At 46.5% G+C, this 23,122-nt stretch overlaps 1 protein-coding gene across 1 annotated transcript in view; it reads right to left on the reverse strand.

The window, feature by feature from the left end:
- Positions 1 to 3,955: 3,955 nt before the first annotated feature.
- IL31RA (interleukin 31 receptor A) overlaps positions 3,956 to 23,122 on the reverse strand; it is a 60,561-nt gene continuing 41,394 nt past the window's right edge. The window contains exons 8-14 of the mRNA XM_007972784.3: positions 20,157 to 20,339; positions 18,986 to 19,087; positions 18,030 to 18,176; positions 16,137 to 16,277; positions 13,232 to 13,325; positions 11,879 to 11,960; positions 3,956 to 10,167 (exon numbers count right to left, since the gene is read on the reverse strand). Of these exons, the coding sequence (XP_007970975.2) occupies positions 9,682 to 10,167; positions 11,879 to 11,960; positions 13,232 to 13,325; positions 16,137 to 16,277; positions 18,030 to 18,176; positions 18,986 to 19,087; positions 20,157 to 20,339 (1,235 nt within the window). The 3' untranslated portion in view covers positions 3,956 to 9,681. The remainder of the gene's footprint in view (positions 10,168 to 11,878; positions 11,961 to 13,231; positions 13,326 to 16,136; positions 16,278 to 18,029; positions 18,177 to 18,985; positions 19,088 to 20,156; positions 20,340 to 23,122) is intronic.

A 23,122-nucleotide genomic window follows, 5' to 3' on the forward strand; every position in this document is an offset into this window, starting at 1 on the left:
TTTATAAATGTTATCACACTTGTAAACATGCCGTGAGTTAAGTTAGCTTCCCACCTGTTAAGTTAGCTAAGCCCTGACTCTGACAAGGGACTCAGCCTAAGGCATTAAGATGCTCTCACAGGGAAGGTGCCCATCTGGAAGCCGTGCAAGTCCACTCTGCTGTCAGCAGCACAGTGACGGGTCACCCGTGCTCAGTCACCCAGGCTGGAGTGCAGGCCTCAGGGGTACCGTCCTGAGCTCCTTCTCTCAGGGCTCTCCCAAACAAGGAGGTCAGGAGGATTTGAAGGATGATAGTCAGGACTCCTGGGGTTTTCATTTTGTTTTGTTTTTTGGAAGATTTTGTGCCGGGCGCAGTGGCTCATGCCTGTAATTTCAGCACTGTGGGAGGCTGAAGCAGCAGGATTGCTTGAGGCCAGGAGTTCAAGACCAGTCTGGTCTGAGTAACAAAGCAAAACCCCCATCTCTACAAAAAAACCAAAACAATCAGCTGGGTGTAGTGGCATAATCCCAGCTATGTGGGAGGCTGAAGTGGGAGGATTCCTTGAGCCCAGTAGATGGAGGTACAGTGAGCCATGATCCCACCACTGCACTCTGACCTAGGCCACAAAGTTAGACCATGTTTCTAAGAAAAAAAAGACTTTAAAAAAAATTTTCTTGTTTTATATTTTTGGTGGGGAAGGGGTACTGAGGGGATAAGGATCTAGAAAAGAGTGAAAATTCTGATATATGATGGGAAAACATTGCTTTGGGTTCAAGAGAAGATGCCTTTGGACAGCACATTCTCCCTTTGGTTAAAGTAAGGTGTTCTCTGGAACCAGCCCCTGAGATGTCATGAAATCGTCAGTTTAGGAGGCTGCTTCCTTATCAGGAAGGAAATCAGCATCCCGCATGCCTGTCATTTTTCCTGGAACTCACAGTTTTTCCTGAAGGACAACAAAGTCTGGCTGATAAAACACTTGGGAGGTATTTGACATCCAGAATCCTTAGCATTTGCTGACTCACAGGGAAAACTGCAATTTTGATTCTAAGTAAATACATATTATTCTTTCAAAAGGCCAACTGGAAGTGTTTTGTGTCCTGTGGCTTGTTTCCTGTGAAGGAACATTTGAAATCAAGCCCCTGGGAGATGTGTGAGGTGCACGTATGCAGTCGTGGTTTTGACTAAACCAGCACCCTAGGCTTTTCACTAACTGGGGTACACCTGAGCACTGCACAAACTGCAGCACTTGCTAATCCTTAAGAATTCTGAATTCAGATGAAAGTTCATTTGGACCTTACTATTATTGGACTTTCCCTTATTCAGCCTTCTAGGGGCCCGCTCTTGAGGTTCTGATGGGCCAAGGCCTCCACTGGCCCAGTCAGCCAAGGCAGCCCCTGGTTCTACCCCCAGAGCCTGCCCCTCCTGTTCTCTCAGGATCCTGTCCCTGCAGAGCAAGGCCTATGGGAATCCAGCTGGGCCAGGGACCCGGGATGTCTAATTCTAGGGGCACTGTTAGTGAGCCCCCTGGGCCATGGATCTAGGGCCAGGTTTTCTAGGCTCTATAGCTTTGACAACAATAAGATGAGATTTTGATGGGTTTCTGGGCTCAGTTCCCATCAAGCTCCCACTGGGTTCTGATCTCACGTAAGACTATATGGCCACAGTCTTCTATGGGTCAGGAACTCCTAAGAGGACAAACCTGGCATCTCAGGAGAAAGTCCCCACACAGACAGGGAGGCTTTAGTTGGGGCCTTCATGCTGTGCGGCCCAGACCCTGCAAGCAGAGCAAGTGTGACTGTAGAACTGAGAGACGCGACACTGAGAGCCGTCTGTGCTGGCTCCACAGACGGAGGAAGGAGCCGCAAGCCGAGGAATAAAGGCATCGCCTAGGACTGGAGGAGGCAAGGAAGACTCTTCCCTATGGCCTCCAGAGGGGAACACAGCCCTGCCAACACCTGGACTGTAGCCCAGTGCAACTTCCAACCTGCAGAACTGTGAAATCATCAATTCCTGTTGTTTAAGGCATTGAGCTTATGGAAATGTGTTAGAGCAGCAAGAGGACACGAATCCTTACTAAGTCTGTGGACTCTTTGAAAGTGTAACTCATGAGCCAATAACTTTTATTTTTATTTTTGAGACAAGTCTCGCTTTGCCCCAAGGATTAGGAGGAGGCACCTTGTTCCAACAGTCATGGGACATCCACTCTTCCAGCAGACCTGCTTTTGCCCTGCCTAGGTCCTCGGGGTGCTTACAGATTCTACACTCTCATGGAACTTCTTGCTTCTGGAGCCATTGTAAACCCTTCTGAAGCTCAGGGTCCCTGAAGGCTTCTGTCTTCTTGTCACCGGGGCTGTGAAGGCTTCTGTCTTCTTGTCACCGGGGCTGTGAATATGGACATGGTGCCCCTTCCCACCCCCCCCAACCTGCCGTCAGCATTTCTCTTAGACCTCACTGGCTCTAAAACCAGTATCAAGAGCTCTGCAGGCACCCAGGGGAGAGGGGAATGGTCTACATGTCTCACCAAAAAGAGGTCCTTGTAGGCCCTGCACCCCTTGGAGTCTCCGCTCCTCTTGATCTCCCCGACCCCTTGGTCATCTTACTCACCTGAGGTAGAAAAGCACAAGGAAAGTCAAAGGTCTGGGCTCCAACCCCCCCACTTCCCGTGTACAGCCTCAGCGAGCCTCCACCAAGACATTTAGCCTCTGAGCTCAGCCTTCTCATCTGCCACTGGCCAGAGCTACCTACTCACAATGCAGTTGTGAGGCTTACTGGGTACTGCGTGCCATGCCCTGAGCACAGCACCTAGCGCTAAATGCCAGTAAATGGTTCTTCATAAGCTTCGTGATGAACAGGGGTCACTGCGTGTGAATGTCGCCCTGCCCCAGGGCTTCTCCTAGAACCATGGTGGATGTTTGGTGTATATTTGGATACTTACCAGTCTGTTCTGGTGTCCTTATTCCTTGTTCCAAAATTGTTTGCTCTCAAGGGCTTACTTTCTACATTTTTTTTTAAATCAGGCAGTCCCCCTAACCAGAATGGGTTCAGAGTGACTCCCTGCTTTCTACACCTCTAGAAAGTTCTAGCAGTGCAATTGTCTCACTACCAAAAAAACGGAAACAAGTTTAGCTGCCTGGAGAAGCTGCCAGACGGGCTGTGGACCCCGTTCCCTTTAAACCACAGCCTGCACTGTGACACAGTCTGTGGGAAGCCAGAGGGAGAGGAAGATCCAGGGGCTCTTTCTTTCTTTAATGGAGGTGACCCAAGTGTGTTTAGAAGCTGAAGGGAGGGAATGGCTAGAGAAAAAGAAATTGAAAGTGCAGGAGAGGCCATGGCGGGGTGGGCGGGAGACAGAGAAAACAGCAGGCACCTGCCACTCCGAGGTTTCCTGGAAGCCTGAAGAGGAACAAGTCAGGGAGCTCCACGGGTGCTGCAGCCTCAGAGCAGAGAGCTGAGACCCGGAGGAGCTCCAGGAGTGGGAAGGAGTCTGAAATAGGAAGACAATGAGAGCCCAGGTGTGGGCCCCGGATCGTCCACAGGAAATGCAGGCAGGAGTTATTTCCTGCAGCAAAGAGTGTAATGAGCTGCCGAGTCCTGGTCACCTGGAGCCCTTTCCCATAGCCACCAGGCTCCCCTGATCTCTCACGTATTTACATTGTGGAGTCTCAGTTTAGATAGCTGAGTAGGTAAAACTTTAAGACAGGGTCTTGCTCTGTTGTCCAGGCTGGAGTGCAGTGGCATGATCTTGGCTCACTGCAATTTCTGCCTCCTGGGTTCAAGTGATTCTCCTGCCTCAGCCTCCCGAGTAGCTGAGATTATGGGCGCCTGCCACCACCACGCCTGGCTAATTTTTGTATTTTTTGTAGAGACAGGGTTTTACCATGTTGCCCAGGCGAGTCTCAAACTCCTGACCTCCTGATCCACCCCCCTCGGCCTCCCAAAGTGCTGGGATTAAAGGCGTGAGCCACTGCACCTGGCTGAGTAGGTAAACCTTTAATATAGAAGTATAGCATTACATGAAAATAGTATAGAAGTATAGCATTACATGAAAATGGTATTATGGCTTTTTTGTATGGAAGGCTCAAATACAAAAGCATTTTAAAAGCTGTTCCTATTAGCATAACTATGTTTTCATATTCTACTTAATAACAGACTTCTCATGCACATGCATCACAGACTGCATCCGTAGATGGTCCATGTGTGAAAAAGACCACATACCCAGTCTTCAGAGATGGTTCTCTTGGGGCCACAGACTCAGTCTTCCTAGTCGGAAAACTCTGCATGTCCTTTCTAGTTTGCATATTTTTATTTCTACTTTAAAGTGCAGTCCACAGGACACCTTTCTGGCATTTTAGTCCACACTTATATTGAAGTTGGGCAGGAAGAGAGAATTCTATTCCTAAAAATGAAATGCATAGTACATGTATCTCACTTCCCCTGAAGAGCCACAAGAGCGTTGCTGACAGCAGGTTTTGCCCTCTTGTGGAGTTCTGCCCCTCCCCTGCCCCTCGCCTCTCCCCAGCCCTTCTCATCAGCACACAGCAAGCATCTTGGGCAGGACAGCCCTGCATAGAGCTCTATGTCAAGGGCTAGTGTGGCCGGGGGACTCTTCCAGCATAGATTGAAGCTGTTTGTGCTTCAGAGCAAACTCTCTCGTCACTGACTCCAGTGTCCAGAGGGAATGAGGACTGCTGTTATCCTTTGTCATACTCCACTCTTTAGGACCACCCCCCTGCCCCCCGCCACAATAAGAGTGCAAGACACTGGCCACACTACATATTTTGATTACAGGTAGGCTTGTCAATAATCAACATTTACATAAAAACAATTAACAAAATACACCAGTGTGAAATTTCTTTTTCAAATGCCCTACAAAAACAAGTATTTTAAAAGTCAACCAAGTGGCAAAGTCCACCCGCTGTGCTGAGGGCCTATTGAGTCCCTCTTATTTCTAGCAACTCAGCTGGTCTCCCAATGCCCCCAGGAGCATGGAGGCAGAGAACATTCTGTAATGTCAACACCGGGACATGGCAACAATAAAATAAAAATGGGAAAAGTTTAGCTTCACAAGGATTAAAGGAATACAAATAACTATAAAGTTTCATTAACTATTCCCGATAAATTGACAAAATCAAGTTCACAGTGGTAGACAGCTGATTCTCAGCGGAAAAGGACAAAGGATCCGTCAGACATGTCTGGTGATACTATAAATCAGCATAACCTTTGATGCGACACAGTCATGCAAAATGTGACAACCATAAAATTCTGACCCAGCAATTCCACTTTTGAAAAAACAGCCCCAAAGAGACAGGACAAAGGTGAGAAAAGATAAATGTGTATTGCATTGCACTCTATGCTAGGAGGACTTTAAACGAATCCTATCGACCAAGGGATGCCTTAGCAAACCACACCATGCCAGCATGCCATGGGGTTCTTCGTGGACGTTCAAAATGCTTTGCTCATGCATGAATTTTTATATATGAAATAACTGAAAGTAAAGGGAGAACATAATGTGTTCAGTATGATTTGCAATTAGCTGAAAATGTGTACAGGTTCACACAGATCACGTCAGGAGTTAATTAAGCATGACAAATCATTGCTATTTAAAACTCTTGGGATTATTGTTGTAAAGTTGAATTTAAAACAAATTTTAAATTAGAAAAAAGAGGGGACAGCTAGAGGTGAGTCTCACCCATGCGAATGCTGTGTGTGGATCTAGAAGGCAGAAGGTAGTTCAGGCCACGACTTCTCAGCCTCAGCTGACGTTTCTGCCAGATAATTCTTTGTCGTGAGGGCTGTTCTGTGCATTGTAAGATAATTTCCAGCATTGTCGGCCTCTACCCACTAGATGCCAGTAGCACCTTCCCAGTAGTGACAATCAAAAATATCTCCAGGCATCACCAAATGCCTGAGGTTTGGAGGCTGGGGGTCAAAATCACTCCCGTTGAAAAACCACTGGTGTAAGCCACCAGCTCTCAACCTTAGCTATGGGAAGGGGACAGGAATTTAGGAGGGCTGGTGGGAAACCAGTGTGTGTGGGCCCTTCAAAGAAGGCAGTCCCTATTTGGTCGGAAATTCAGAATGACATATCCTGATTTCTTTGTAATCTGCAGCTAATTCAAGGTTGAAACACAGTGGCAGTCTGAGTTTCACATCTGTGGGTTGCGGTAGGCGTCCACCGTACCCCACAAAAATTGTCCACAAATTTTTTCTGCAAAGGATAAATGTTTTCGGCTTTGTGGGAAAAACTCTGTTGAAACTACTCAACTCTGCCTTTGTAGGGGCAAGCCGCCACAGGGAATAGGTCAACGATGGGCATGCCTGTGTTCCAATTATACTTTGTCAACACTAAAATGTGAATTTCATGGACTCCTCTTGTCACAAAATGTTATTCTTTTTGTTTTCAACCATCTAAACAGGTCATTGTGGCTTTTAGTTCATGAACCTACAAAAACAGGGCCTGGATTTGGCCTGTGGGCCACTGCCCTGGGCGGCAGGGTGCCTCCTGCAGCAGGAGTAACTAGGGGCATGCAGGAAATGGGGACAGAATGAGACTGGGGTGGACTGGCCAGCACAGGCTTTCCTTGCACCCGGAGCATCAGCAGAGTGGCCGGAGGGATCCATGCTGGGGGCCTCTCCTTTTTCATCTCTCCCCATCTCCTGCCTCCTCCAGACCCTTGCATGCTGTTTTCACACCGCTGCCTCCCAAGACACCAGAAGGAACTTGTGGTCTTTTTATTTAAGCCACAGATTGGCTTCTCTGTCATTCTTCAAAAATTTTCTGCTCTTACTGTTAAAGAAAGGCCACTAACCTAGCTGTCTGCATGGATCCCAGGGACTCAGAAAACTGGTTAACAGGAATTTTATCCATTTTTAATGACCTTGCTAAAACACAAGCCTTCCTGTTTGTGTCCTCACAATGTCTCTGACAGTAAACAGGGAAAACACAGATGGCCTTCTCCAGTCACAGAGGCAGTCCCGGGTGCCCAGAGCTGGGACAATTGGTGACTCGATCCAGGAGAGGAAGAAACCAGCGCTCTGAACTCTGAGCCCGCATCCTGTGAATCTGCTCAAGAGAGCTAAGTGTGTGGCCCACCAGTGCGTTTTGGGGACTCACAGAAACAGCTCTTCCCATCTAGAGAGAAACAAAGACACCATCTTCCCACCCCTCAAAGGTAATAAAATCATGGAAAATGATCAAAGGAGGCTGATGGAAGGGAAGAAAGGAATGAAAAGAAACAAGAAAAAAAATAGGAAGTGTTAAAAGATGAGAAGCTCTGGCAGTGGGGGAACAAAGCAGAAGATAGGGGCAAGAGGAGAGAAAGGAAAGAAGAAATGAAACAGGAAGGCCTGGGTGGGGATTTGCAAATTGTCCAGCAGGAGACGCTTCCAGCTTTGATGATGAAGGAGCAGAGGCCAGAGGGCAACGTACTTATCTCTGGAATCCACTCACAGGAGCCACTGGGGATCCATTTTCTCTCCCATCAAATTCTTAGATTTTAGGTTCAAAAGCTTCATCTACATCCAGGTGTGAGACAGACAAGTTTGTGAAAACTAATTCCAAGCTCTCTTCTCACCCACCTCCCACAGAATTTGAGAAAATTCCCCCAACTACGGTTGGGCAGGAGGGTTGAAAGAACAGCTGTGGGAGTACCTGTGCCCTCCCCCATCCTCGGACCAAGACAGGAGGCAAGGCTAGAATCTCCCTGTATGTTCACGAATCCGAAGGTGGGGTTGCCAAAGGCTCCATCTGGAACTCGGGGGACAGTGGGCTCACAGAAGAGCCCACACCACAGAAGGGGTGGCGAGCAGGGAGAGCAGACATCGGGGCGGTGTGAGAATAGGACGCATCCCTTTTGTTTGGTCCCTTCCTACACCTGGACCTGAGTGCAGGACAAAGCGTCAGGGACATTGCCCTAGAGTCCTGTTCCCCAGTGCCCTGCCTAGGGCCTCCCTCATTCCTTGCTGTACCAGAAGTCAGTGTTCTGTAAACCGGGAGTACTGAGTCCTGGGTGGGGTGGTTGGGGGACGGCTGCAGCCGCTGGAGATGTTAATGAGGACGGAGCTTTGAGAGAGCAGTCACACCTTCCTGTACCCACAGCAACAAGGCAGCAATTGGCTAAGGTGAATGGCAGGTGACCCAACAGGGACAGGAGGGACCATAGTAAATACACGAGGCCAGAGTCAAAACCACAGCCGGACAAATACATGACCCAGAGGACTCCACTGAGTGACCAACTGCCCAACAGATGCTGCGCCACTGAACATCCTCGGCACTCAGAGCCAGTCCCGGGCAGGACACAGGAGGGCAAAACCCCAAATGTGACCGAGTCACAAACCCAAGACAACTCCGAAATCATCATACTGGGCTGAGGTTACTTTGAAGTTTCAGGTCTCAGGCTAGCAATTAGTTTTAGGAAAGTAAAGTGATGTTTTGCACACCTGAGTGGGTGGCTTGCGAAGTTCACGCCTGCAATCCTAGTACTGATTCCTCACACTCGCCTAGAAAAAATACCATCAGCCTTCCCAGCTGGCAAGTGCTGGGTTCACTGCACCTTGGGTCACTCACTCATTGTCTCGCCTGCCCTGATCTCACCAGGCTCCTAGTGACCTCCCACAAAGGTCAAGGGAGTCACAGCTGACTCTGTCACTGTAGTTACAGGAGGAGCCCAGTATCATCTCAGTGCTGAAGCCAGCAATCCACACTTTCGTGAAAGGCTCCACTAATAGTCACAAGCTCTGTGCTCAGCTAGAGCGAAGGAGAAGAAGTCCTCCTGCTGGGGTTGCAAAGCTGCTAAGCATTACATATTCCCAGGCCCTGCCCTGCTGCTTCCGGGAAGAGGCCTTTTAAGGATATGTTCAGTAAACATTCCTGGGCTCTGAGCCAGTATGAGGGGCCAGCGTCCCCTCATACTGACAACCACTGCAATGTCAGGTGCCTTTCTGCTCCCAGGCTGGGTGCTGAATAGAAGGGCAGTGGCAGCTGGGAAGTGGCCCCTGGAGACTGGACAGAGCTGTGCCCGGCAGCGTGCATTCCCCAGGGCCCTCCCCATTCCTTGATTTTTTAGTAGTCAGGGCACTCTAAACTGGGGGTGAGGATTCTCAGGTGTGGTGTTGCTACAGACACTTGAGATCTAAGAGGATGTGAGGAGCCTCAGGCACCCCCTTAGGAAGGTCCACTCCACCTCCAGCCCCAACTGTGGGGAGAGAGGAAGGCTTCAGGGCTACCTCGTAGGGGAAGCCCAGAGCCCAAACCACCCAAAAGCCAACAAAACAGCTGTCCTCTGGCAGCAGGGAAAGGCCTTCCGGAACGCTGAGGCGTAGCCCCAGCAAAGGCTGGCACCATGACCCAATTCCTAGGAGGCCAGGTATGTCCACCTTGGGGGTCCTTTGGGCTCAGAACCTGGGCCCTTCCTCCAAAGCCAATCTGTCAGGAGGCACAGCTTCTGTGAGAGCTTGGTATCTGAACAAAAGAAAAGAGATTGCTGTTCCTTTCCAAAACTTGGGCTTATCACCATCCCTTCTTCCCAGCACAAGGTCACACCTGTGCCGACCAAGTTCAACTGGCAGCTCAAGGGCAGGGGAGACTTTAACCCAGGCAGGATGTGGCGGGGCCAAGCAAGCGCTGCATGCTGAGTCTTGACATCTTCTCTGGCAAGGGCCATCCACACTGAGGCCCTGAGGGTCTCATGCTATGGTCGCATTTAGACTTCTCCTTTGGCGTGCTCTGGAAGTTTTTGAGACACAAGAAATTCCCTGGTTGTCACTGAATTTTTCAAATACAGATTTGGGGCCGCTGCCTCCCACACATGGTCTGGTGCTAGACTTTCTAGACTTTGACCAGAAGCGAGAAGCTGCTCTTCGGCTTCTAGGCAGGTCCCTTCTGGCATCCTCGAACGCAGGTATTGGGATTTTCTGGGAGGAATCTCAGGTGAAACTGGGAGCTCCTCAAAACTTTTCCCCAGGGGACAGTCAGGCCTGAAGGGGTGGGTCACGTACTCATTCTTTTCCCCTCCTAAATTGTTTTCCTGACCCGTTCTGGCTTCATCTGTGAACATTTCTTGCAGAACATTCCCAAAGTTCACCACCAACTTGTCAATAACCAACTTGTCACTGGGGGTGGAACATGGTTTTAAGATCCTGTCTTCTGTGTTCACAGAGTCATCAGACTCCTTCAGGTTTAGCTTATCCTGGAAAAGGAAAAGAGACATCCCAAGTAGTCATTTAGAAGTCACACATAACATAGCCAAAAACTTATTAGGCTTGGGACAGCAAATGCCCACCTCTGGAACAGCCCCCACCTTCCTCCCAGGCCCAGAAGTGGTGCCCAACCCTCTCCATATGCCCTTCCACAGAGCTTGGAAGGAGTGGCACATTTCCTGAGAAACAGTGCCCTGAATTCAAACAATGTTTTAAATATATTTATGTATATGTATATAATTTTTTTTTTAATTTGAGATAGGATCTCACTCCCGTTGCCCAGGCTGGAGTGCAGTAGCATGATCACCACTCACTGCAGCCTCCACTTCCCAGCCTTGGGTAATTCTCCCCCATCAGCCTCCTGAGTTGCTGGGGCTACAGACGCACACCACCACACCTGGCTAATTTTTTTATTTTTTGTAGAGATGGGGTTTCGTCATGTTGCCCAGGCTGGTCTTGAACTCCTGAGCTCAAGTTATCTGTTGCCTTGGCCTCCCAAAGTGCTGGGATTATGGGCATGAGCCGCCGCACCCAGCCAATTCAAACAATGTATCCTGCTAGAGTGTGCAAGGCTGTTTTCCACATCATCCCATGCTCACAAAACCCCAGTTAAGATGGAAGCACCAAAATTACAACTCTTAGGGATGGAAAAACCACATCATAGAGACAGACTTGTTCAACCTCACCAGAATATCAGAGGCGGCCTCATGGCAGGGACAGTGACTCTGTCATTCGTATCCCTACGGCCTAGCCCAGTGCCTGGCATGTAGTCAGTGATTAATAAGTGCTGACTCTAGAGGCCCAACCTGCACATTATTCAAAAAGCATGTTAGTTATCAGAGAGCACTGCCTATGAATCCGTTTACTCTCTAAATGACATTAAATAAGCAGGAAAGTAAATGGTATAAATCAGTCCAGTATACCGGACTGGTAAGAGGAGGAAATAGAAAGAAAGTCCATTATAACAAAATGCCCATGCTCAAAAAAGACTTCTGAGTTGGAACAAGGACTAATATTTAAAATTTGTGCATCAAGGAAAAACTGGAAACAGCCTTTCTGTAGTAAGGATTTAAAGGTTATATTTGATTGGGCTTGTTTCTATGTAAGCAAGAAATTAAACCTTAAAATTTCCCTAACAGTTTTCCACTTAAAAATTTATGAAAATGGAGGGTTTCTAGTTAAGGAATACTCACTAGAAAACCCCAGTGTCAGTTAAATAAAGCCAAAGCCTGACTCTGATGTCCCCAACCTGAGAAAAACAACATGAGGCAGCCTCAGACGGCCATGCCCATCAACATTCCCTGGTGATATTTAGGCAGTCTTTAGATTAATGTGCTCTTGGCTGCTTTGTAAATGGAGGCCTATAGCCAGGCCTCCTCTCTCTCTCTAGCCCATCGGGTCAGGAAGGGTAGGGCCAGTGTCTTTATTCTGCAGCATCCTTTATGGGACCAGTTCCACCTGGGAACACACTAGGTCCTCATGAGCCTGGTGAAGCCCTTTCCTCTTATCAAAGCATGAGGTCAAAGTCGTTCCAGGAAGGCTGATTCCATCTGCCCTGCCTGCCATTCCCTGAGACTTTTCAACTCGAGTTCTCTTGATGTGAACCTCGAAAAAAGCTCAGCCTAGGACTCTTCCCCATCTCCATTCACCTTGTCTACCTCCCACGACGATGATTTCCTTAATAAAAACAGAAGAGTTTACCTTGAAATCATCTCCACGCCATGTGGCTATACTACTTTCAGCAGGGTTGGGAACACTGGGCCAACACAGGTGAGTCAATTTGCTAATGAGAGAGAAGATTTTAAGATGGGAGGTGAATCCAAGAAGCATTAGCACCATATGGCTGAGTCAAAAGAGTGAGGCTGTGCTAAAGGGAATTGTAAGTTTCCCTCCTAAATAAGGGCATGTCTGCCTGATAGAATCTGGGAAAGTGGAGTTGTTTTGCAGTGTGTGCAGGGGAGTGACATTGCAAGTTCTCTGTGGGATGTGATCAAAGGAGACTCCCCATACAAAGCTTATCTTCCCCTCTCTCCCATCCGGGTATCTCCATACCTGCCCCAATGCTGTAAATTGCACCATCACAGAGTCATTCCTTTGAGGCTTATCCTCTGGGAAGGACAAGTTTATAAGGTTTTACAAACCTTATAAGCTACCCACACTTTCCTGCAATGGTTCTCAAAGTGTGGTCCCAAGCAGCAGCAGCAGCATCACCTGGGAACTTGTTAGAAATGCAAATTTGGGGCTTTACCCTAGAACCACTGAATCAGAAACTCTGGGGATGAGGCCTGATTCTGATGCATGCTAAGATCAAAATGATTACTTCAGTGTATAATGTACAAGAATCTATGCTGGTGGCTTGGTTACCACCTACAGTTGGTAACTGAGGTTGATATTAGCTTAACTAAGTGCAGCTGCTTGACAGAGATGACTCACAGCTGTCTAATTTGGAGAGCCAGTTCAACCAGGGAAGGACCATTAGGGTGCCATACAGCTCACTGCAGAGAGAAAGTGTAAGACCCTGAAGACGTGCTTTCTTCCCCACAGTGGCCAGGGCAAGCAGGGCAAAGGCCCCTGCACCCAGACTCTCACTGCACTGCAAGCAAGCAACAAGCTTGCACCTGCAGACGACTGGCCAGCACTCCAACACCATGGAGACACTGCTCCCTGCTCTGCCTGAGACAGAAGCTTGCAAGAAGGCCTCCTGCTGCAGCCAGGGGCCCTGCTAGACACTAAGAGAAAGGGCCTGCTCTCCAACTCCAGTCTCAGATGGCAAATGGAGCAGACAGAGTCTGTGGGGCAGCTGGCACTCTCCTGGCCTCAAAAAGGCCTAGACCTGGGCATGGAGCTCTGGGAAACGAAAGTGCTTTTGCTTGGTAAGAATTCTGATGAGCCACTGAGCGTGGCCTTTAATAACCTCCATAAATATGCACCAAGTTAATACATGAATGAACACCCCTCAATGGTAGAGTGCCCTCTCCTACGAAGCACCTATGATGACTTCAACCCCTTTTTGTCCCTGATTTTTAAGGCACCCACTGTTGTCTGCAGACTCACTTGGGTTTTTTGAGACCATATGCCACCGTCAGGATAATGAGAATAAGAAGGCCTCCACCAATCAGAGAAGTTATAAGGATAATCTCAAAAACACCTTTGAAAAAGAAAGAACAAAAGTCAGTAGTGAGTTCCTCACCTCCTTTACAAAAATCAATGATTAACTTTTTCTTCTAGTAGCTTCAGCAACACAATTTCTTATTAGTTTGCTTTCAATTAAATTCCATTTCTTTCCACTAAAAAACCCCCAGGTCAGGAGTTTGAGACCAGCCTGGTCAACATGGTGAAACCCCATCTCTACTAAAGATACAAAAAACAAGCTGGGTGTGGTGGCATGCACCTGTAATCCCAGCTACTCAGGAGGCTGAGGCAGGAGAATCGCCTGAACCTGGGAGGTGGAGGTTGCAGTGAGCCGAGATCGTGCCATTGCACTCCAGCCTGGGCGACAGGGCTAAACTTCATTTCAAAAACAAAAACAAAACAGAATTCTGTGGCTCCCCATCTAGGCGTCTTCTCCTGGCAGCATTCATTCCAACAGCATTCATTCAGTGAGTATTTATTGAGCACTTACTTTTTAATTTTTATATATATTTTTTGAGATGGGTCTTGCTCTGTCGCCCAGGCTGGAGTGCACTGGCATGATCATAGCTCACTGTAGCCTCAAACTCCTGGACTCAAGCAACCTCCTGCCTCAGCCTCCCAAGTACCTAGGACTTGCAGGTGCAAGCTATCAATCATGCCCAGCTAATTTTTAGGTGTTTTTTTTTTTTTTTTTTTTTTTTTTAGAAGGAGTCTCACTCTGTCACCCAGGCTGGAGTGCAGTGGTACATCTTGGCTCACTGCAACCTCCGCCTCCTGGGTTCAAGCGATTCTCCAGCCCCAGCCTCCCTGGTAGCTTGGATTACAGGCGCCTGCCACCAAGCCCGGCTAATTTTTGTATTTTAGGTAGAGACTGGGTTTCACCATGTTGGCCAGGCTGGTCTTGAACTCCTGGCCTTGAGTGATCCTCCTGCCTTGGCCTCCCAAAGTGTTGGAGCTACAGGCATGAGCCACTGCGTCCAGACAGCACCTTTAGCTAAGGTGTCCAAGGAAGGAGTAAAATTCAAGCTGATCTTAATAGTGAGAAGGATCCAGCCATGTAAAACCATGGAGAAAAGCATTCCAGGCAGAAGAAACAGTGGATGCAAAAGCTTTGAAGCAGGAACAAGGTAAGGAAGATAAATTGAGGCAGAAAGCAGTAGGAAAAATGAGGTCAGTAAGGGACAGATGATGAAAGACCTTGAAAGTTATAGGAAGGAGTTTGGATTTTCTTTAAAATATAGTAACAGTCACTGGTGGCTTTTAAGCAGAGAATTCAGGGTTTAAAACTCTGGCTGCTGTGTGGAAAATGGATTATAGATTATCAAAAACGGAAGCAGGGTGATTTATAATCTATAGACCAGGGTAGGAAACTTCTAGGTTCCAGGGCTGGATCTTGCTTTCATTTAACTCTTGGAGAAAACTCCTTGAGCTGATGAAATTTGTGCCCAGTGTTGCAAAACTTCAATATAGCTTTAAAAAATTTTAAACAGCATATCAAAAAGAGTTCCTAGAAGGCAATGTTAGTCCATCAAAACAGAATGTTTTCTCTGTAAAAAAAATGTCATACTCACATTTTCCAGAGTCATAAAGCAATTTTGTTCTTGAAAAATGTGATGCATAAGAGGCTTTCAAGAATATTTCAAGCAATTTTTAGCTTGCCTCAGTTACTGCAAAAACTTGGCAGTGTCCCTTCACTTTTGATCTAAAAAGTTGTTCATTCTTTAAGACAGTTTTAGTACGTACTTAAAAATCAAATCTCTGTCACTCAAGGACTTAGCAAAATTAACATATTTCTCTTTCTCCCATTCTCCTTCCTACTTTCTGCTTCATCCCCCTCCTCATTCCATCTGCCTCCCTCTCAAATATCTCCCTTAACCAGCCATCATATGAAGCTACATTTTATTTTACATTATTTGTTGTCTGTAGTAAATTTTTCTTGCTATTTTTTAAAGTAAAAGTGGGTAAGTTAAATATATCATATGCCTTTTTGCTCAAAAAAAGCCTCCACAAATGATGAGGTTAAGCCCCTTCCTATGGGTCAGTGGTCCTGTGTTAACCAAGGTTTTCCCTTGAAGGCCCTGTTGTACAGTGATACGGTTTGGCTGTGTCCCCACCCAAATCTCATCTTGAATTATAGCTCCCACAATTCCCACATGTTGTGAGAGGGACCCAGTGGGAGATAACTGAATCACGGGGGCAATTTCCCCCATACTGTTCTCATGGTACTGAATAAATCTCATGAGATCTGATGGCTTTATACGGAGAAACCACTTTCACTTGGTCCTCATTCTCTCTTGTCTGCCACCATGTAAGATGTACATTTCGCCTTCCATCATGACTGTGAGGCTTCCCCAGCCACGTGGAACCGTGAGTCCACCAAACCTCTTTTTCTTTATTAATTACCCAGTCTCGGGTATGTCTTTACCAGCAGCATGAAAACAGACTAATACATACCGTAACCTATGACATGCAGAAACTGATGACTGTGAACGGGGAGACAGCCTTGAGACGGGAGCTGGTTTGGTGCTAAGACTGAAGTTGGCATTAATTTGACACCTCCTCCTCCAGATGATTTGTGGCTGCCCAAGAGGAATGACCAAAATGACCAGCATCTCCAAATTCAGCTCTCAACTCGCTTGCTCTCTCCCCGCCATCTCCTCACCAATATGCTTCCCAGGAAGGTTGGTGAGCCAGAGAGCAGGGTAGCTCTTTTCACCTAGGCACTGCCCTTTCATTTGACTTCCTCCAGCCTTTGGCAGATGTCATTTCTCTCTGATATAAGGTAAACGTGAGGGAGAGGTACTTAAGGCTTGAAGGAGATACTCACTGAATGACAATGTCTTGAAATTTATGCTGGTCCCGTTGATTCCCCCAGCACTGGTGCTGGCCATGACCTGAACAGTGTAAGAGGTCTTTCGTTTCAGGGACTCCAGGCCATACTGCAAGATGCTGGAGTTGACTGTCTTGGCTAAAGCAAAAATACAGAGATCAAACACCACAGTCAAACCAGACTGAAAATTGTGTCCCAGTAGCACCAAAATAAGAACATTGGAACCTGTGCTTCCAAGCTCAGCTGTCTCATATTCTGACCCCTATTCATGTCCTGCTTAAATATCAAGATGGACCAAGGAGCTCAATATAAGAGCTAGAACTATAAAAACTCTTAGTAGACAGCATAGGATAAATCTTCATGACCTTGAATTTCACAATGGTTTCTTAGATATGACGCCAAAAGCACAAGCAGCAAAAGAAAAAAATAGGTTAAGCTGGATTTCACTAAAATTCAAAGTTTTTGTGCATCAAAAGATAATATCGAGAATGAAAAGACAACCCATAGAACGGGAGAAAATATTTACAAATCATATATCTGATAAATAACTTACATCTAAAATATATAAAGAACTCTTATAAACTCAATAACGAAAAGACAACCCAATTTAAACATAAGAAAAAAGATTAAAAAGACACTTCTCCAAAGAAGATATATAAATGGGCTGGCCGGGCGCAGTGGTTCACGCCTATGATCCTAGCACTTTGGGAGGCCGGAGCGGGCAGATCACCCGAGGTTGGGAGTTCGAGACCAACATGGGGAAACCCCATCTCCACTGAAAATACAAAATTAGCTGGACATGGTGGTGCATGCCTGCAATCCCAGCTACTTGGGAGGCTGAGGCAGGAGAATTGCTTGAACCTGGGAGGCGGAGGTTGCGGTGAGTCAAGATCGTGCCATTGCACTCCAGTCTGTGCAACAAGAGCAAAACTCCATCTCAAAAAAAAAAAAAAAAAAGACATACAAATAGGCAAAAACTACATGAAAAAATGCCCAACATTATTAGCCAGTAGGGAATGCAGGTCAACAAGATAACCACTACATACCTACCAGGACAGCCATAATAATTTTTTTAAATGAAAAATAACACGTATTGACAAGGATGCAGGGAAATGAAAACCCTCATACATTGCTAGTAAGAAATGTGTAGTGTGGAGTAGTCACTGTGGAAAACAGTTTGGTGGCTCCTCAATAAGTTAAACTAGAGTTACCGTATGATCCAGCAATTCAGCTTCTAGGTATATGCCCAAAAGAATGAAAAGCACAAACTCAAACAGATATTTGTACATAGCAGCATATGTTCGTAGCAGACATCTGTTCATAGCAGCCCTATTCACAGTAGCCTAAATTCACAGTAGCCACTAAATTGTACACTTTCAAATGTTTAAACTGGAAAAATATTTTACACGTATTTTACCATAAGAAAAAATTATTTAGCCTCAGCAAGAATCCAAGCCTTGCCCAGTATTTAAGATGTCAGGAGATACAGTGGACTGAAGAACAAAAGCATGATTTGGCAGGGGCAGTAGAAGTCATGGTGACAGGATCTGTTCCTCCTCACTTTTTAAGCCAGGCACGCCATTCCTGGGAATGATGGTCCGGGAGCTCCCGGGAGGTCAATTCAGGGCCCAACCAAGACAAATTATATCAACTCCTTCCATTCCCACAGGACTCTCCTCTCAGGTACTGTCACTTCACTCTCATTTAACCCCCAAAACCCCAAAAGGCAGGTACTCTTGGTCCCATTTTCAGAGAGACTTAAAGAAGCTGAGTGACTCATGCCAGGTGGCAGGTCACAATGAGGTGGGGGAGCCATGCCTATGACAGATTTATCCATAGCATCTATCTGGGGCTTGGGGTTTCTTCCCACTTGGCTACGGGTGCGCTTACAGAATCCTTTTCCGCCTTCAGCTTGGTAAAAGATGGTATAGTTGCAGATGATACCCTTTCTCTCACTCTTGGGAATCTCTTTCCATGTGATCGTAACTGTCTTCACGCCAATGTTCTCCACCTTGGTCTCAGGACCTTTTGATGGAACTGGAAGGGATGGGGGATAAATGATAATCACTGACCACACTCCAGGAGATCGTTCCCCCTACAAAGGCTCTCGCCAGTACTCAGACCAGACCACAGTGCGGGAGGCGAGGGGCGAGGGTTGAGTAAGGAATGGATTAATCAGCTTGTTTGGGAAAATTATTTTCTAGAGCCATCTCTCTTAAGCAACAAGAGAAGTGGCATCAAGACCACTTGAAAAAGTCCTTTCTTATAGATGGCTCACTCCAATTTGGTACCCAGCTTTTTCATTCATATCTGTAAAGTGTAGTTATTATCAAATAGTTGAAGAATATGGTTCCACAAGCTACCTCTGAGTGGCAGAAGATATTTTCCAATGTTGAATCTGGAAGACATGAACTTCCAGAAAGATAAAAGTAAAGCTTGAGCAATTCACCAGTAAAGCCCTTGCTTATTGCTACATAATTAAAAATAATTTTTTAACATCCCTAGCTTAGGATGAACTCTGTAGGCTCCCTGATGTGGTCTTAATTCAGTGTTATTGCTGGTAGCAGCTCTATTTGCACTGTTTATTTGTGACTTTGGGCAAGTTATTTCACCTCTCTGAGCTTTAATTTTCCATTTGTGAAATGAGGGGATTGGACTCAATGATCTCTAATGTCTACCCCAGCTTCAGAATTCAGCAAGTTCATAACATACAGAGCTCACTACAAGATGAAGCACAAATGAGCCCTAAGATGGCTGGGAATGAGCTACAGGCACTTGCAGCCTTATTCACATGTTGGACAGGTCCCACTGTTTCCTTTTCCCCACAGGGCCTTGTCCATACATACTGCCTTCTTTGGCATAAGCCTGGATGGAATATGGCTCGCCAACTTTGTCGTGCAACATTGGATACACAGAGATGTTATAGCACCAGAAAGGTTTTAATTTATCTGTAAAAAAGAAAGAAAAAAAAAGGCGTAAGTGCAGAGCATGGCAGAGTGGAAGGAATACTAGACTAAGTTATGGCCAAACATTTACGGAAGATATTCAATTTCTCTACAGTTTCCACCTCTGGAAAATAAACAGGTTAGGTTGAATGGTCTCTAATATCTATTGCTTTTCTCAGGTTTTCTAATGAATTCTTATTTTAAAATTTAACTTTTTAGCTTTTCCTTTTTTGGAGGCAGGGAATCCCCAGGTCTGTTCTGACCAAATACTGTTGCAGCAGAGAGATCCACAGGATCGCTGAACGCGCTGCCTAATTAAGTCCTAGAACAACAGATCATCACCCTGTGGATCTCAAACACTTCGAATTCTATCTCCTCTACTTGCCTGCATCCCTGCGTGTGTATTATTCTTAATATGGATGTTTGAAGCACTAAGAAATGATTGTAGTGACAGGATTAAAAGGGTAAAGCCTCATTAGGGAGGCTGAGCAAGAGGATCACTTGAGCCCAGGAGTTCGAGGTTACAGTGAGCTATGATCGTGCCACTGCACTCCATCCTTGGCAACCAAGCAAGACCCTGTCTCTAGAAAATAAAAATTCAAACAAAATTAAAAATAAAGAGTAAAGCCTCACTCGTGTATCTTACATAGGGCATGGACTTTCCTGAAAAGAAGGCTATTCCTGTAACAATCACCTGGGAAGGTGGCCTAACTCTTAAATAGGCAACCAGAACTGAAGGAAGTATCCTAGGTAGGCCAGCTGGGATCCACACTCTGGAGTTACCCATGGGATGACCCAGCTGTCTGGGAAGGGCTCTCTGATGGGGGGTGTTAAGATGGTGTTTTCCACCTGGAGACCGGTCAGATACCTGGTCTGCTTGTCACCCACAGCTTTCTGTGCCAGCCTCGCCTTGGAAATACCAAGAAGCGTGTCACTTCATTAAGCTTGCACAAGCTTGTCAAATGCTATTAACCACACGAACAGCTTTGAAGTCAAAGTTAAAGATCTAAAACTGGATGAAAATGAAATTAAACCCTGCACTGAGGGAACCTGTGGGTTCCTCCCTGGCTACCTTGCTGGATCGTCCAGTTCGTGGCCTGAGACACAGATTCCCAGGAAAGAGTGGGGTGCTCTGAGTCCATGTCCGGAAACCATTCAATCATCCAAGTGTTCACGTCTAGAGCAGAGCTTTGCCACTTCACCACTAGCTGGTCCTCAGCAAGGCAGGCCTGCATGACCTCAATGCACCGAAATGCTGAAAGGAGAGAAAAGGACTGCTTCATAGCTACCCACCTCCTTCCCCAAATGCAACAACCACATTGGCATCCTCATTGCCTCAACTGTAAAACAAGGCCAAAGTTCAGGATCTCCACGGCAGCCTCCCCGGATAGGGCTCTTCTCCCTCCTCTTATTGCATCCTTTTTCCTTACACAACACCTTTGAGGAGTAAGTGGCTTCTTAATCTTCCTTTACCTACCCCAAATTAACCTGTTTGCAGAAAAGGATCTCACTAGAGAGTTGATGGCTAAAAAGACTTACCTTCCACAGGCGTCTCTGCAAGTCAAACAGAAAGGAAACCTGAGAGAGAGAATCTCCAAAGGTAGAATTTCAGGCTCTGGGAATTGTGTGGCTGGGAGGCTGGGAGATGGAGACCCTAAAATCATACCAGGGAGATGGCTTCACGCTTTCACTGTATAGTCTGGCTCTACACAAGCTGGATATGAATTCCTATCCTCAAGGCAGCAAGTATTGTGTTTGCACCAGAAAGATAAAGACACTGCCATACAAATTACCCAGTATGGATCAATACACAAATGGCAACATTTTCTGCGGGACTGGCTAGAACAATCTGGAAACAGGTCACAAGGATTTATTTAATAAAAAATTTGAGTGTGTGGCTTCCAATCCAATATCTGGAACTTAATCTGAATCAGAGAGAGATCTTATTGAAAATGTTTGAACACACAGAAGAGAAGAGAACTATTGGAGGTGTAGCGAGGCAGAATGTGGAAGGTACAAACTGGGCGGGGCTCAGAAATTCCAGGGCATGCTCTCCCCTCACCCAATCCTTACCAGCGTAGCACTCCTCAGCCTGCAAAACTGGAATCCATGGGAAGGGCGTTTCTTTTTCTTTCTTTTTTTCTTTTTTTTGAGGCAGAATCTCGCCCTGTCACCCAGGTTGGAGTGCAGTGGTGTGATCTTGGCTCACTGCAACCTCCACCTCCTGGGTTCAAGTGATTCTTGTGCCTCAGCCTCCCGAGTAGCTGGGACTATAGGTGCATGCTAACACACCCGGCTAATTTTTGTATTTTTAGTAGCGATGGGGTTTCACCATGTTGGCCAGGCTGGTCTCAAATTCCTGACCTCAAGTGATCTGCCCAACTCAGTCGGTCTCCCAAAGTGCTGGGATTATAGGCATGAGCCACTGTGCCCAGCTGGGAAGAGTGTTTCAATGAATGCCAGAGATGATCCTGGATGCAGGCACAAAAGTGTCCTGCAAAAAAAACCCCCAAAAGCCTTTCGAAGCTGGAAGCCAAGGCCACATGTAGGAATCTGGGGTGGGGACCGGGGGTCCTGCATCCTGCTGTTCCTTGGCAACAAACCCCAGCAGGCTGTGTGTATATTTAGGAGTCTTGTTCTTGTAAGCCACAGTAGACGGATCCTTTTCCCAAACAGGGCCCTTATGAGACACTCCAGGGGCTAGTCCTAGCAGCAAGGCCAGGTAATTTGTCAACCTGAAAAGGTAACTCCAAGAAGGACAACTGAGGCATGGAGGAAATGTGAAGCCACAGAAGGAGCAGAGGCCAGAGCAAGAAACACAGAGCCTGGAGATCGACCCCACCTAACCCTAGGGCTCTGAGTTTCTCCTTCCAGCCTTCCCCTGCTCACCACCTGGAAGCCTCCCCAGCCAGTCCTGGCTGAAAGTCCCTGCTGAAGCCTTGGAGATGTAACTAGACTCTTCTAGCAGCCAATGTTGGTGCTCCACCCAGACCCACTCAGCTTCCTTCTTACTGTGTGCATGTGTTTTGCTTGACTGCGATGACTATGAGACATCATTTACACTCTAGAGTCCCCTGCAAGATCCAGTGGGAACCCCCCTCCCTGGGGCTTTTATCTCAGATTGTACCTGTATGGGTTGAATTGTGTCCCCCCAAAGTATATCCCCAGTGCCACAGAATGTGACCATATTTGGAAATAGGCCACTGCAGATGTAATTAGTTAAGACAGCGGGCCCTTTATAAGAAAAGAGGAATCTGGGCATGGAAACAGAGACACACAAGAAGCTAGCCATGTGAAGACTGAAGCAAAGATTGGATTTATGGGAGTTACTGGAGCTACCACAAGCTGATGAATACCTGGGGCCACTACAAGCTGGAAGGGGTAAGGAAGGATTCTCCCCTAGAGACTTTGGGGAGCGTGGCCAGCCACCACCTTGACTTGGGACTTCTGGCCTCCAGGACCAAGAGACAATAAAGTTCTGTTGTTTGAAGCCCCCCAGTCTGCAGTGTTTTGTTTTGGCAGCCCTGAAAGCCCACCTTCGTCTCAGCCTCTGCTATGTCCTGGCCTGCTTCCGCAGCTTCCTTTTCTCATCTCCCTGGAGGCGTTTTTTTAAAAAAAAATGACTTGCCCACAAATCCTGGCCTGAAGAAGCCAGGATTAAAATAGCTTCATGCTATTTTAAGTGTTGGGAATTAAGTTAAAAAAAAGAAAGGAAAAATCGACAAAAAATCCCTGCCCTTACGACGCTTACATCGTATTGATGAAGAAAAAGGTCGTAAAATAAATAATTTATAGAATAAGGGATAGCACTAAGTTTGAAAGAGAAAAATAAGAGAGAAAAGAGGAAATCTATTGTCTGCAATTCTTTGAATGAAAGTTTTTTTATTCCAAAACAGGATAAATATGAGTTTGCCTGGGAGCAGTAATATGTCAAAAACTACTCAACCAAAAGTGTAATGAACAATTTATTGGCAAGTATAAACACTAGAATTTTTCCACAGTGACAAATGGAAGGGGAAAAGGAAGAAAACAGGACAG

This window comes from Chlorocebus sabaeus, chromosome 4 (genome assembly GCF_047675955.1).
Source record: "Chlorocebus sabaeus isolate Y175 chromosome 4, mChlSab1.0.hap1, whole genome shotgun sequence".
In the NCBI taxonomy this organism is placed as follows: domain Eukaryota; kingdom Metazoa; phylum Chordata; class Mammalia; order Primates; family Cercopithecidae; genus Chlorocebus; species Chlorocebus sabaeus.